This window comes from Stomoxys calcitrans, chromosome 2 (genome assembly GCF_963082655.1).
Source record: "Stomoxys calcitrans chromosome 2, idStoCalc2.1, whole genome shotgun sequence".
Lineage (NCBI taxonomy): Eukaryota > Metazoa > Arthropoda > Insecta > Diptera > Muscidae > Stomoxys > Stomoxys calcitrans.
The window spans coordinates 85,804,201-85,818,810 of record NC_081553.1 but is presented as its reverse complement, the minus strand read 5'-3'; the positions used below and the strand labels follow the sequence as shown (position 1 = coordinate 85,818,810).

General features: G+C 38.2%; 1 protein-coding gene across 3 annotated transcripts in view; it reads right to left on the bottom strand.

Moving 5' to 3' along the window:
- Window positions 1–14,610, bottom strand: part of LOC106082185 (mothers against decapentaplegic homolog 6) — a 102,501-nt gene that overhangs the window by 76,107 nt on the left and 11,784 nt on the right. For all 3 annotated transcript variants that reach the window (XM_059364164.1, XM_059364163.1, XM_059364165.1), the window contains exon 3: window positions 7,168–9,048. In XM_059364164.1, coding sequence (XP_059220147.1) covers window positions 7,168–8,425 — 1,258 coding nt within the window. In that variant the 5' untranslated portion in view covers window positions 8,426–9,048. The remainder of the gene's footprint in view (window positions 1–7,167; window positions 9,049–14,610) is intronic.

Genomic DNA, 14,610 nt, shown 5'->3' with positions numbered 1-14,610 from the left:
TGAGAAGAGGAACTGGCATGATCTCATGGTCAAATGTGATGAAGTTAATTATAATGTGATGACGTTTAATGGCAGCTTAGATGTTACACTTATATGAAGGGAATTCTATTTGATGTACTCATATACAAAATAGGGACTATTTTAAGGATTCAGGAATATCAGGCAAAGATGTATGTGGAGGTTTTCATTAGAGCTTTGCCTTTTTAGTATAGACATTATGCCGGGTTGACTTATATGGAAACATAAACTTCATACAATTATAAGAAGTTTCTCCGAAGACACCATGCATCTAAAATAAAATCCTAATTCGGGCCTCTCCAGGTTAAAAAAATGTTTCTTCTGTTCTTTCGATATTCGATGTTTTTGTAATCAAGGTACAGGTTGTATTTGTTGTCCGATTATCGTAAAATTTTGCATAAGTCACTTTTTTGTTTCAAGGGCAAACGCTATTGATTTTGATATAGCTCCCATATAGATATTTCATCCGATATGGTCTTTTAAGGCTCTAGAAGCCATAATTTTGATCCGATGTGTGTACATAATTTTGTCAGAATCGGTTTAGTTTTATATATAGCTCCCACATATATGTTTCATTCGATATGACATTTTAAGGCTCTATAAGCCATAATTTTAGCCCGAGCTCTACAAAATTTTGCACAAGACATTCTATTTAATGTTCCAACATACAGGGTGGCTGATGAATATTGCTACAATGATGAATATTGCTACATTTTTTTTTCGGTGTATGGAATACATTTTTCTTTTATTCATGTTAAATTAAATTATTAAATTAATTATTAAATTATTATTAATTAAATTAATTAATTAATTAATTAAATTAATTATTAAATTATTATTATTAAATAGAAAAAAAGTTATTACATTTTTTTTTGGTAGCGGCTTTCATCAGCCACCCTGTATGTGCATGATTTTATGAAAATTGGTTCAGTTTTAAATATAGCTCAACTTTCTTGATATAAGCGTGCTTTTTGTATTTGAGCAATTCGCTGGATGCCCTACTCTTTCTTATGGTATCGACAATACGTTCCAGCCCAAGTTATTCAGAGTATAACCCACCTGGTCGTCTAGTTTGGTACTCGGTACTCTATGAAACATCTATTACCGCAGATATTGTAGGTCCAATCGGTTCCGTCAGGAATAATGGTACAGTACTTTTTATCATAGTTTGCGTGGCCGTCACATGACCAAAGAGAAAATTAGAAAGTTCACTTAGCTTCACAACAGTGGTCGCAGTAATTTTTCCAACAGCAATGTCCAGAAGCATAAGGTGTAGCATTATATTCAGTGTATCAGATGGCGTAGTCCTCAATGCGGCTGTAATGATCAAACAAGCCATCCTTTGGATCCGGCTGAGTATTAAACAGAAGGTGGACTTTTGAAGTGCCTTACAACAGACCACAACACCATACAGCATTGTAGGTCTGACAACTGCAGTACACTGAGTATTTACAGTGTATGACACGCGGTTTAAATCAACAACTTTTGCCAATAGCTTGAAGTTGGATTTGAAGTTCATTATAGATCTGACAACTGCAGTAAATACCCAGTGTATGACACGCGGTTTAAATCCCCAACTTTTGCCAATAGCTTCAAGTTGGATTTGAAGTTCAATTTCCTGGCCAACAAAACAATGAGGTATTTTGGGCTGTCAGTAAATATAATAAATATAAATTATTCTCTCTTCCGGTGTCCCTGGAGTGGGTAAGGTAATTCCTAATATCGCAAGCTCATCCGTTTTACAATTCCCTTGGATATCACTGTGGCCCGGTACCCAGAACAGGTGAATTTTGAACTGTTCAGACATCTCGTTGAGAGATCTGCGACATTCGAGGGCGTTTTTTGTGATCAAAAATACGTTCTCCAGGGATTTAATGGCTGCCTGACTGTCTGACATGTCGCCATGACATTATATCTTATCCATTCCACCAATTCGTTAATTGCAAGGATTTCCGCTTGATACACACTGCAGTGGTCGGGTAACTTTCTCAATATGAGCAGTTCTAGTTTTTCAGAGTACATCCCAAAGCCCAACTGGTCGTTTAGCAACTGTGGAGATGTAACAGCAGATAGAGCACCACCTCTGTTTCTAACCTGCGATATTGAGATATGTTCTTACAGCTCTAGGTCGCTTGTTACTTCAACAAGTTTTTTCGGTAATGGAGACAGGCCTGAGCGACTTGTCATCGGGCTAGATACGAATATAACCATAAAGAGACAATAACGGGACAGTAGCTTTCATACGGGTGGTGTGATTTTTAAAACAGTATTCTACGCCCCTTGTGGGAGGCTCCACACCAAATTGCTTAATGAGCCTTTCCCATGAGGCTTTTAATGCAAACCAAAAGCGTTGTGTTCTTCTAATGCATGTCAAAAGTAACCTTTTACGTTTAGAAAGGGTTTCTCGTAGAAAAAATAAGGTTCGTGTTAGCAAACCGGATCACTAATTTATTGTGGGTATAAACCTCCTGTAAACAAATTTAGTTTTCTTGTACACTTTTAATATATTTTAGAAGGTATGGCAACATTACGCAGCAAGTAGAGTGTTGGTGTACTAAAAAAATTGCACAAACTTTTACGGAAAGCCGTTTGTTTTTTAGTAAGAGAAAGTGTGAGAGCGAAAAACATTTGGGGAGTTTTGTAAATGAGAGGTTGCAAATTTCTGCTGGATGTTGTTTTAACGGCAGAAGTTTTTTGTGTCAATTTGACTGGGAACATTTTGACATCCTCTTTTTGTTTTCGGCCAGTGCCTATCCACTTTTTGTTTTCGGCCAGTGACTTCTTCTTCTATCATAAAGCCATGACAAGCCTACTAGATTATATACTAAATGTTATGATGTTGATGTTATATACTAAATGTACTGTTGAAAATAGTTTTTTGCTCATAATTTTCCAAAGCTATATAAATTACAAATATCACACTATCGATGATCGATACTTCCACAAAATACCATACAATCAATTTAAACGAAATTCATAAGAATAAGCAACAACAAGATCAAGACCCAAGCGACCAACACACACACACACACACATACAAGCACTAGCATGAGCAAGAAGGATTGATTGAAAACTCAATGGAGAGCAAATCACAAAGAGAGGGTGAGAACAAGAGATACATATTGCAAAAAAAAAAAAATCACACAAATTCCCCAAATCGTTGGCCAATATACATACCACCACCATTACGAACAACAACAACTCTATCTTTGTTCACGACAGCTGCGGCGCCGCCGCCCATGACGATGCGAGTAAGTGTGAGTGGCGTCGTTTCGAGTGCCAGAGAGGCGATGACTGGCGGCTAAATTCTTAACAAAGCGATTTGCGTAAATTTAGCAAGTGGCGCCAGGGAAATATACGCGTTGCCATTTAGTTCGCGTGGTGTTTGTTTGCGCTGTACGTAGAAATACGTTTTTTTACCGTTTTTGGATTTCAAGTTGTTTTTTTTTATTTTTGTTTGATTTTCTTTATTTGCTGGCTGTTGATTTTTATTTTACACAGTGTCGCCAAAATTTCCCAACGACGCATTTCAAGTATTTGAAATAGTTAGCCTTTTGGCTAAAGCGTCTGCTTCAAGTGTGTGTGTGACATTGTAAGTACAATGGGGCGGATGGCGCTCAGCTTTGTTGATTTTTTTCAGTGCAATGTAAAAACAAAAGTTTAACACCCATACCCATACATTGAAAAGAAATATCCCTCAACACTAAAAAAATTTTTCCTATTTCGGTACGACAATCGGTTGAAACATCCGATATCGGATCAAATCACCATTAAGTGTTGCACACAAGTGGTGAAGGGAGGATATTTTGTTATTCTGGAATTGCGGGTGATGCCATTAACAAAAACCGGCAATAAATTGGTTCAAAATCAGATCGATTTGTCGGCAAAATCATCAGCATTTGTAAGACAGCCCTGGTAGTGAGTTCGGATTGATAATTGAGGGGTTGGTCTTTTGTGGTCCGCCTGTGAAGTTGAATGTCTGGCTTCGAATCCCGGGGCAAACATCCGAAACATTTTTTTCAACAGTGGTTATCCCCTAAGACACGTTTGTGGGGTACTATGCCCTGAAAAAACAGTTCGGGGTTCGGTGACTTCAACTTACCCCGATATCCGGGGTAAGTTGAAGTCACCGAAACAAACAAGTTCGGAATCGGCATGCAGATTCGATTCTGAATGTCTCAGGTACATATCAATCTCCGAATTCGGTGCAATATAGGAGCACGTTAAAATGAGACTCTGGCCCAAATATTTCGACTTGATGCATAAAAACTCAATATCATCATAAACCGTAAGTGTAGCCTGTTCAGAAGCCATGGAGCCATGTGAACATCTGTAAGCACACCTCCACCATGTCGACCTACTATATCACATTTGTAAACTTGGTATTGATCAGAAAAAAAGTTCAATATTACAAATGCCTGGTTTAAGGCAGGTTTCCGGGAAAACGAATATTTTGAAATCACTACCGAAACACTCCAAATAGATGTCCCTAATGGGATTTATCACAAATAAAGATAAATCGTCCACTAGTGTCATGAGCACCATGTGAGTAGTTGCGAAACTTCCAGAAAAGAAATGAAATGTGAAAGGAGAGGGAAAATTACAGTTGTAGAAGTTAGAACCAAGGCTGCGGAGTCGGAGTCGAGCAATTTTGCCTGGAGTCGGAGTCTTGAAAATTACCTCGACTCCGACCCTGGACAAAATAAAATAAAATAAAAAAATTTGTTTGAATAAAATGTTCATATTCTTAAACTCGACTTTTGTATTCAACTTTGTTCTTATACCCATCCCCATAGGATGGTATACTAATCCAGTCATTCCGTTTGTAACACCTCCAAATATTGATCGAAGACCCTATAAAGTATATATATTCTTGATCGTCTCGTCCCTCTGTCGAAATCACGATCGCAGTTGAACGCGTGAAGCCAGCCGCTTAAAATTTTGCGCATATATTGGGTTGCCCAAAAAGTAATTGCGGATTTTTTAAACGAAAGTAAATGCTTTTATATAAAACTTAGAATGAACCTTAATCAAATATACTTTTTTACACTTTTTTTCTAAAGCAAGCTAAAAGTAACAGCTGATAACTGACAGAAGAAAGAATGCAATTACAGAGTCAAAAATCCGCAATTACTTTTTGGGCAACCCAATACTTCCTATCGATGTAGGTCGTTGGATTATGGATTATAATTTGGCCACATCGGTTCGGATTTGGATATGGCTCCCATATAAACCGATCTCCCGATTTGACTTCCTTGGAATTTGACCTTTGGAAGCCACAAATTTCGTCCGATTTGACTGAAATTTTGCACATGATGTTCTCGTATGACTTCCAACAACTGTGTGACAAGTACGGTCCAAATCAGTTTATAATCTTATATAGCGATATCCCGATTTGACATCTTGAGCCCTTACAAGCCGCAATTTTTGTGCGATTTGGCTGAAATTTTGCCTGCGGTGTTCTTTTACTACTTGCAACAACTATGCCAAGTACGGTCTAAATCCGTGTGTCTATCTGGCCGTCTTTACGCCGATATGGCCCATTCTTGGCACAGTTATTGAAAGTCAAAACAAAACACCTCATGCGGAATTTCAAGCAAATCGAATCCAGAGGCTTAAGAAGGCAATGTCCGAGATCCGCTTATATGGATCAATATGGCCCATTAATAATCATAACCAAAATTTACAATCTCCTCTACATTCTAAATTTTGGATAAAGACGAAAATTGAAACAAGTGCCATAGGTGAGTGTAACTTATTTGTTTTTTGAATTTTTTTAATCTACTCCCTTATACCATTCATTTGGTATCCATATTGCCTAGGGTTAAAAAGGGGTTCCAAAATTCTCAACATCCCGAAGATCCTTCCCAGGTCCTATTTTCATTTATATTGTTACATATTCGCTATCTGCTCGATAATGCCTTTCATTCGATACCCATATTTCCTAGGTTGGATATCACCCCCATTTTTTAGTGGTGAGTTTAAAATATACCATTTTGAAGTGCCCGAAGTCGACGCCGGAGTCTGAGTCGGAGTCGAGCAATTTTCCCGGAGTCAGAGCCGAGTCAAAAATGCACGTCTCCGCAGCCCTGGTTAGAACCTATTATGAGAAAATACTTAAAAAAAATCCTCAAAGCGTCATGGTAGTAAGCTTGGATTCATAATTGATTTAAGTGCCCAAAGTCGACTCCGGAGTCTGAGTCGGAGTCGAGCAATTTGCCTGGAGTCGAAGCCGAGTCAAAAATGCTCGACTCCGCAGCCCTGGTCAGAACCTATTATGAGAAAATACTTAAAAGCGGTGGTTATCCCCTCCCAAGGCGACATTTGTGAGTTACTTTGTCATGTAAACATTTCTCCCCTAAGACGTGTCGGCATACCTTTCAGAGTCTGCTGTAAAAAGGAGACCTCCTTAATTATCATTAAAATTAAACATAAATCGGACAACACTCAATGATATGTGAGAAGTTTACCCCTGTTCCTTAATGAAATGTTCATGGACAAAGTTGCTATTGCATGTTGGAGGCCACCGTGACGTATCATGCCCGCCTTTGACGCCGAACGTCTGGGTTCAAACTCCGGCGTGAACATCAGAAATATTTTCAGCGGTGGTTATCCCCTTATAAATGCTGGTAGCAATTGTGAGGTATCATCCTGCCATGTTAAAACTTCTCTACTAAGTGGTGTCGCTAGGCGGCACGACGTTCGGATTCGGCATAAAAAAAGGCCCCTTGTCATTTAGCTTAAACTTTAATCGGACTGCACTCATTGGTAAGAAAGAAGTATCCTCTGTTCCTTAATGCAATGTTGATGGGAAATTTTGTATGGGAAGCTTGTATGATGTTGTGAGACCAAATTGGCAACACTTTAAGGGTTTCTCACAAATGGAGATAAATCGCTTAGATAAATCGTTGTGACGGCAATACTGTGAATAGTTGTGAAACTTTCAGTAAAATATTGAAATATGGTAGCGAAGGGTGAACCACAAGGCTGTAGAAGGTAGAGCCGGGGTTCTATTCTTTAGAGACCATGAGTAAGTATAACACGTTCTCTGATTACCAATTAGAAGGGGATCGGTATTGCGATCCCCATCAAATGATTTGGTCTATCGTGGCTGTGGTACTTTTCATACATCTTAACGTGACAACATACCTGTTTCGAGGATGCGACACCAGTGCAATGGATTGCAGCAAACATACACTGGGTCGCGTTCGTTCGGACATACCGGTAAGCGTTTCAGTTGTGAGGAATTGTTCAAGTCTTCCCATAAAAATAGACGACATACTATCACATTGGGTTCTTCGCCGAGTATTTGTTCTCGAGGTACCAATATACAATTGGTTTGATGCGTCATGGTCATGGAACTTCGCTCGGATGAGCCTGCCCCACTCAGTGGGGCTAATTTTGCAGCAGGTTCGCGACGAGATTTGACTGCCTTTAGCAGTAATGATATTTGATGTGAATTCAGTTTTTTCGTAAAAGCATTGAAATAATCTTTGTCTGGATAATTGTTGGCCGGAATCTTTTTCGAGCTTTCGTAGTTTTGTTTGTTGCAGGTGGTATTGTTGTTGTTGTTCGCTTGATGACTGGGACTTGTTGTGTTGGAAGGAGCGGCAACGGAATTGGTTGAGCCAAAACTGACACCACAGCAATTCATTAGGAATTTTACAGCGGTGGCTGCTAAACAGCCTGTTACTGAGGTTACGCTTGTATTGTTGGCAGCTGGTGCTGAGCATGCTGTTATCGTTGTACCAGTTGTACGGGATATCGAACGTCGTTGGCTGGTTGCCATAGTCTGTTCGATTTTCCTCGGCAAATGGTAGGTGCTGCTGCTGCTGCCTGAACTGCTCTCGTTCAATTTTTCGCAATCGTCGACGAGCATCATGTCGCCAGTATTTGCGTAGTTGTAGCCAGCGTTGTTGCTGCTGCGTGTTTGTCTCCGGCCATAGGAAGCGGTTTCCGAAAGCGATGTTTCCGTTGTCGAGAGCGAAGTTTCCGTTTCGACATCTGTGGTGGCATAGCCCTGGTGTTGGCGAAACATCAGCATCGGCTGCTGGTAAGACTGTGGCACCATCGAACAATCCAATGCCGCCACCGAACTGTACGGCGGAGGTGGTGTACTCACTTGTGGCCTCATTGACAACGAGTTGGAGCTTTCGCAAGAAACGTCGCAATATAACATCTGAGGATAATTTTGCTGCTCCTCCTCTTCCTGACGCAGTAATAGTTGCCGCCGATGTGTTTCGTGTTGAGGGAGGTGTTGAAGTGGATGGCACTGTCTGTTCGTCCCACGTACAGTTCTGTTCGACCCACGTACAGATCTGTTCGTCCCCAGTACAGGTGTTTTTGGTGATTCTGGTTTTTTTGACGCATAACGCCATAGTTCTTTCTTCTCGCTTTGAAATTTCATGGAGAGACATTAAATGTAGAGGTAACATCGATCTTATCCTATTTGCATTATTCACATTGACTATATGGTGGTTTAATTTCTGGCTTGTTGTCCTTCTCCGTTTTTTGCGTTACTTTTGCTTTCTGGTTGGTAGGTGCAAAAGTTTTGTTTCAACTTTTTGTTATTTTGTTTAAAAAACAAAAAAAAAGTGTTGTGTATTGGTCATACGTTATCGACCTCTTCACTTCACTATGGTTGGACACTTTGTGCGGCGGGGCACTTCTTGCTCAACATTCAGAACATAGGCAATCGCGATTTTTGTTTTCTTTACACAAAATGAGCGCGCACATAATCGAATACTCTCTTTTTTATGATTTGGTCTGGCTTCAAAATGAAAATTTACGTCAATCCCGAGTAGGAGAACTGCGATCCAACTATTTCACGAATTCTTGCTTTTAGCAACACTACCGAACAATGAGAGACGACGACGACGACGACGACTATGGGCGACAACGAACTATGGGTGAACTCTGAACACTTTTTTCTTTGTTTTTAGTATCGCGACTCTTTTTTTTTGGGTTTTTTGTTTTCCCGATTCGACGAAACCAAATCGATGATGAGACGACAGACCATCGATATTTTTCCTGTAATTAAAGAAAAGAAAACGAATCAATAGGGGGAGGGACTTTGTGGCAACAAAGTTAATGATTAATGTTTGACATTTGATGTTGAGCCAACAAGCAGCTGTTGTTGTTGTTGTTCTTTGAAAACTATCCAACTGAATTATCTCGAAGAATTTGACCTTGTGTTGCAATACTCAGTTAGTCGTGTGGCAAATGATTGACACTAAACAGGGCCAAAATTCAAAATTCCTAGTAAAGAATTTTTATATCTCTTATAGGGGGCGGGCTTATAAAGACTCTAGGAACCGATTTTAGGTTCTGTATACCTATTATGGCTTGTGGGGCTATAAAAGCAATTGTAGAAAGGACACACTCGCTTTAAACAAGAGCGGGGAACCAAAGCGGTGGCTAACTAATGAAACAAAGATGCCACGATATAATTTCTTAAGCCGCTAAAAGCCAAAGTTGTCATCTGATTTGTTGTAAATGAAATAGAACAACAAGTGTTACGCAAAAGGTCCATTAGTAGATATAACATACCCCGTATACAAACCCATCCCATATTGAGTTTATAAGCTGAGTATCAAAGGTTCGACTCAGCAGAACTTTGCTCGTTTTACCTAGTCTAGCGTTTTTTTTTTTTACCCTTACCCATTAGCCTCTTTAATAGAGACGACACCCAGGTGTAGACTTTGTTTTTGAGCAAATTCTTAATTTATTTTCTAAACCGCTTCGTTAAATGCATTTTACCCCATACTGTTGACATGTCGGTTAAAATCTAAATGCCTGGTGATAGGTTTCAACGTGCTGAATCGCTTGTTCCTTCTACTTCAGATTTGACACTTTTGTTGAGGCATGGCGCTGGTGGCGCCAAATTTATATTTTATTAAGCGAGACAAAAAATGGGTTCCGCGCTAACTGACTTGATGTCATGGTTGAAATGTTTTCTTAGGTTGCGACAATAGTCTTCTTTACTTGTCCATACGTTTAACGTGTGGCAATGGCAACATCATACAACCGACCTCAACAACAATTACTATTAAAGGATGTCCGGCAGAAAGCTGTCCGTAATGCCCTTCGAATCAATAACAAGCAGGAAAAGGGGAAATGAAATAAAAATGAGATATTATCTAGAAATTGTCTTAAGGAGATTAAAGGAAAAAGAAAATAAATTTTTGATATTTCGATGAGCCTAGAAAAATTTGTGGGCTAAGCATCCCGCAAGTCAAAATTTTTATAAAACAATTTTATAAAATCAAGTGTATTAAATTTTAATTGAATACAAAAAAAAAAAATTAAGTATGACAGTATAACAGTTTTCACAAAGTAAAGGTAACTGTTATACAACTTTTAACCAAAATGCCCCCGTAGTAGAGTTATCACCATGTGCCATATGGCAACTATATCAAGTTATGAACATATTTCAACCATATTTGGCGCATTATTTGGAAGTTATAACAAAAGATGCCATGCAAAATTTGAGCCCTCTAGAGGCTCAAGAAGTCAAGATTCCAGATCGGTTTATATGGCAACTATATCAGGCTATGGACATGTGTGAAGAATTGCGCCCTCTAGAGGCTCAAGAAGTCAAGATCCCAGATCGGTTTATATGGCAGCTATATATCAGGTTATGGACATGTTTGAACATAACGCCCTCTAGAGGCTCAAGAAGTCAAGATCCCAGATCGGTTTATATGGCAACTATATCAGGCTATGGACATGTTTGAAGCATACTTAGCACAGTTGTTGGAAATTATAACAATACACATCATGCAAAATTTCAGCCAAAACGGATAGGAATTGCGCCCTCTAGAGGCTCAAGAAGTCAAGAACCCAGATCGGTTTATATGGGAACTATATCAGGTTATGGACATGTTTGAAGCATATTTAGCACAGTTGTTGGAAGTCATAACGAAACACGTCATGCCAATTTCAGCCAAATCGCATAGGAATTGCACCCTCTAGAGGCTCAAGAAGTCAAGATCCCAAATCGGTTTATACGGCAGCTTTATATCAGGTTATGGACCCATTTCAACCATACTTGGCACAGTTGTTGGAAATTATAACAAAACACATAATACAAAATTTCAGCCAAAACGGGTAACAATAACGCCCTCTAGAGGCTCAAGAAATCAAGAACCCAGATCGGTTTACATGGGAACTATATCAGGTTATGGACATGTTTGAAGCATATTTAGCACAGTTGTTGGAAGTCATAACGAAACACGTCATGCCAAATTTCAGCCAAATCGCATAGGAATTGCACCCTCTAGAGGCTCAAGAAGTCAAGATCCCAAATCGGTTTATACGGCAGCTTTATATTAGGTTATGGACATGTTTTAGCACAGTTGTTGGAAGTCATAACGAAACACGTCATGCCAAATCTCAGCCAAATCGCATAGGAATTGCACTCTACAGGCTCAAGAAGTCAAGCCTCTACAGGCTCAAGAAGTCAAGACCCCAGATCGGTTTATATAACAACTATATCAGGTTATGGACCAACAACGAAACACATCATGTAAAATTTGAGACAAAACGGATGAGAACTGCGCCCTCTAGTGGCTCATGAAGTCGAAATCTAAGATCGGTTTATATGGCAGCTATATCAATTTGATTTGACCCCTAGGGGAGTTCTGTGGCCTTGCAACAAAAAAAGTACTTCAGATTCGTGTTCCTGGGGTCAACCCACATCTGCATACCAAATTTCAGCTAAATCAGAGGTGCGCCCTATAAAGTGAATTTTTGCCACCGAGTTAGTATCATGCTCGTATTACCTTTGCGAGATTAATAAGCACAAATCCCACAATAGAATTTGATTTGTAGTTACAAAAAAAATCTATAGTCTTCCACTTGACCTTTACGATGTCTAAACCTCGTGTCTAATATTCAATTATGTTGCATAACAAATACGATTTATCAAATTTTTACTGAAAAAAAGATAAATATAAGTTTTTAAGGAAATTGTTTTACAATAACAAATTAACCTATAGCGACCATAACCCCCTATAAGTAGAGCTGGCAAACTATCGATATTCGCAACATTCGATATTTTCGATATTTCTAATAATAAATATCGATACTATCGTAGATTTCTCATTACCTATATTTCAAATGAAAATGCGAAGTAAAAATCAGGAAATGGATTTATATAGAAGCAATATCGGAGAACAGACAGAGCAAAAACCAATCTAATAAAGTCAGTTGAAAGTCATGAGAGAAATCATTGTGCAAAATGTAAGCCTAGCCGGATGAAAATTGCGTCCCCTATAGGCACAATGTATCATACAGGATACATTCAGTGTCGGATCGCTTGAATTTGTTAAATTTTACCAAAAATTTAACTTTGCCATAGTATCGATAGGAAAAATATGAATATTCAGACAAAAGAAATATCAATAGTGCCATCGATATTTTGCCAGCTCTACTTGGTAGCGCCAAGTTTGTAGCATTCTGAAATAACCATTTAAAATCCTACTTTAGTCTTTGATCATTCGCTACAAAATTTAAAATTTTTGTATAGCAATGTACTAAACTTGCCTAAGTGTATCTCCAACGTAACTAATACAACCTGTGTTAAGCTCATTACGACAACTATATTATAATGCGTAATAAAATCGTTTGATTTAATTTGTATTGGAACAAAAATGATTAATACGAAAAAATTTTATCAGTATAACAGTTTATGAAAAATTAAGGTAACTGTTATACAATGACTATTACAGGAACTACCATAATTTGAAATCTTTGTTAATAATTTGGCCATAAACTTGTGGTCGTTTAAGCTCGATTCAAAAGAATGATTATTTGGAAAAATAAAAAATTGTATAACAGTATAACACTTTTCGGAAATTGTTTTACTATGACTGGACCACCCTGGTAACCAAGTTGAAAACATGCTGGCATTACCACTACGGGGGTTGTGGATCCAAATCTCAAGAGAATTTTATCTATCGCTACAAAATTAAAATGGCGGTATAACAATGAGCTTAAACGTGACTCTCTAAACTTAACTATGACTTTACCAACAGACTTCACTACTTTCAACCTATGTAACGCCGACTGGGGCAACTATGTTAAATGATTAATTCGATTTATTTTAATATTTTAAAAAAGTATAACAGTTTTCTGATTATTGTAGTAACTGTTATACTATACCTATAAATCTATGCAAAATGAAATGATGAGTAATCAACACTCAGTCAGGCAGCTTTTTAAAATTTTTCTGTTTAAATCGTAAAAAATTTCCAATTTTAGTGTTTTTTTTTTATTCCACAATTTTTCTCCGTGTATTGGCATTTATTATTGATTTAAGTGCAAAATTCATTAATTGCGTTGTTTTTTTTTTCTTTTGAATTTTTGTGATTAGCAATAATGTCTGGCAGCAAGTTAACCCGTCAACAAACCATTAAAATTGTCTGTCTGACTTTTAAAGACATGCTATAAAGCAGAAGTCATCATTGCCAGACAGCCCCCCAAACAACAACGATTTCAGCATGCATGCAAAGGATAACATCATCGTGTTTGTTACCTGATGTCAGATTGTTATCAGGAAAGGGAATCTTTAATGCCGTCGTGAAGCACTAAAAAAGTGTTGCCAATCAGAATGAAAAGAAAGAAAACAAGTAAAAGCGTGCAAAGTTCGGCGGACCGAATCTTGGGAACCCACCACCATAGATTCTGTGGCTTGTAAGGGCTCAAGAAGTCAAATCGGGAGATCGGTTTATATGGGAGCTATATCAGGTTATAGACCGATTTGGACAGTACTTTGAACAGTTGTTCGAAGTCAAGGCAAAACACTACAAGCAAAATTTCAGCCAAATCGGACGAAATTTGTGGCTTTCAGGGGCTTAAGAAGTCAAATCGGGTGATCGGTTTATATAGGAGCTATATCAGGTTATAGACTGATTTGGACCGTACAGTGGTTGAAAGTTATAACGAAACGCCACAAATCGGGACATGCCTAGCTCGGATCAGAATGTCGAGACGATCCAGTATATATACACTTTATGGGATCGCAGATCAATATTTGGAGGTGTTACAATCAGAATGACTAGATTTGTATACCCCATCCTATGGTGGTTTAGAAAAAAAGAATTATCTCAAAAAAATTAAAAAAAAGAGGGTGAACATAGAGCCATGACACTGTATAAAAGTGAAAAGTGTTATAATGCTATACATGACTAAAGAGTTGGGTAAGATTTTACTCACAAAGACGTTGTACCTCATACCTCAGAAAAAAATAGAAGAATAAACCCTTCTAGTTCCTATCATTGAATCAGCCAAACCAAGGTTGGAACTTCTCCTTTTCTTCTTCCTCGATTATACTCACAGCTTCTGCAGAGATTGTTACTGAACTCTTCTCAAAGAAACTTTTGAAAACTACATGTCGGGGTAGTGTCGCCTCTCTAAAATGTAGAGATTAATTTAGTTTAAAAAAAAAACTATGCTTATTTTTCTATCAGCAACTTGTGATGGGCATACGTTTACGTACACACGTACCACCTACTTAAATAGATTGTTCCCCATCTAATCAAATTATTTACTTTTTATTTGAACAAAAAAGTTTTATCAGTCATAAAAGTA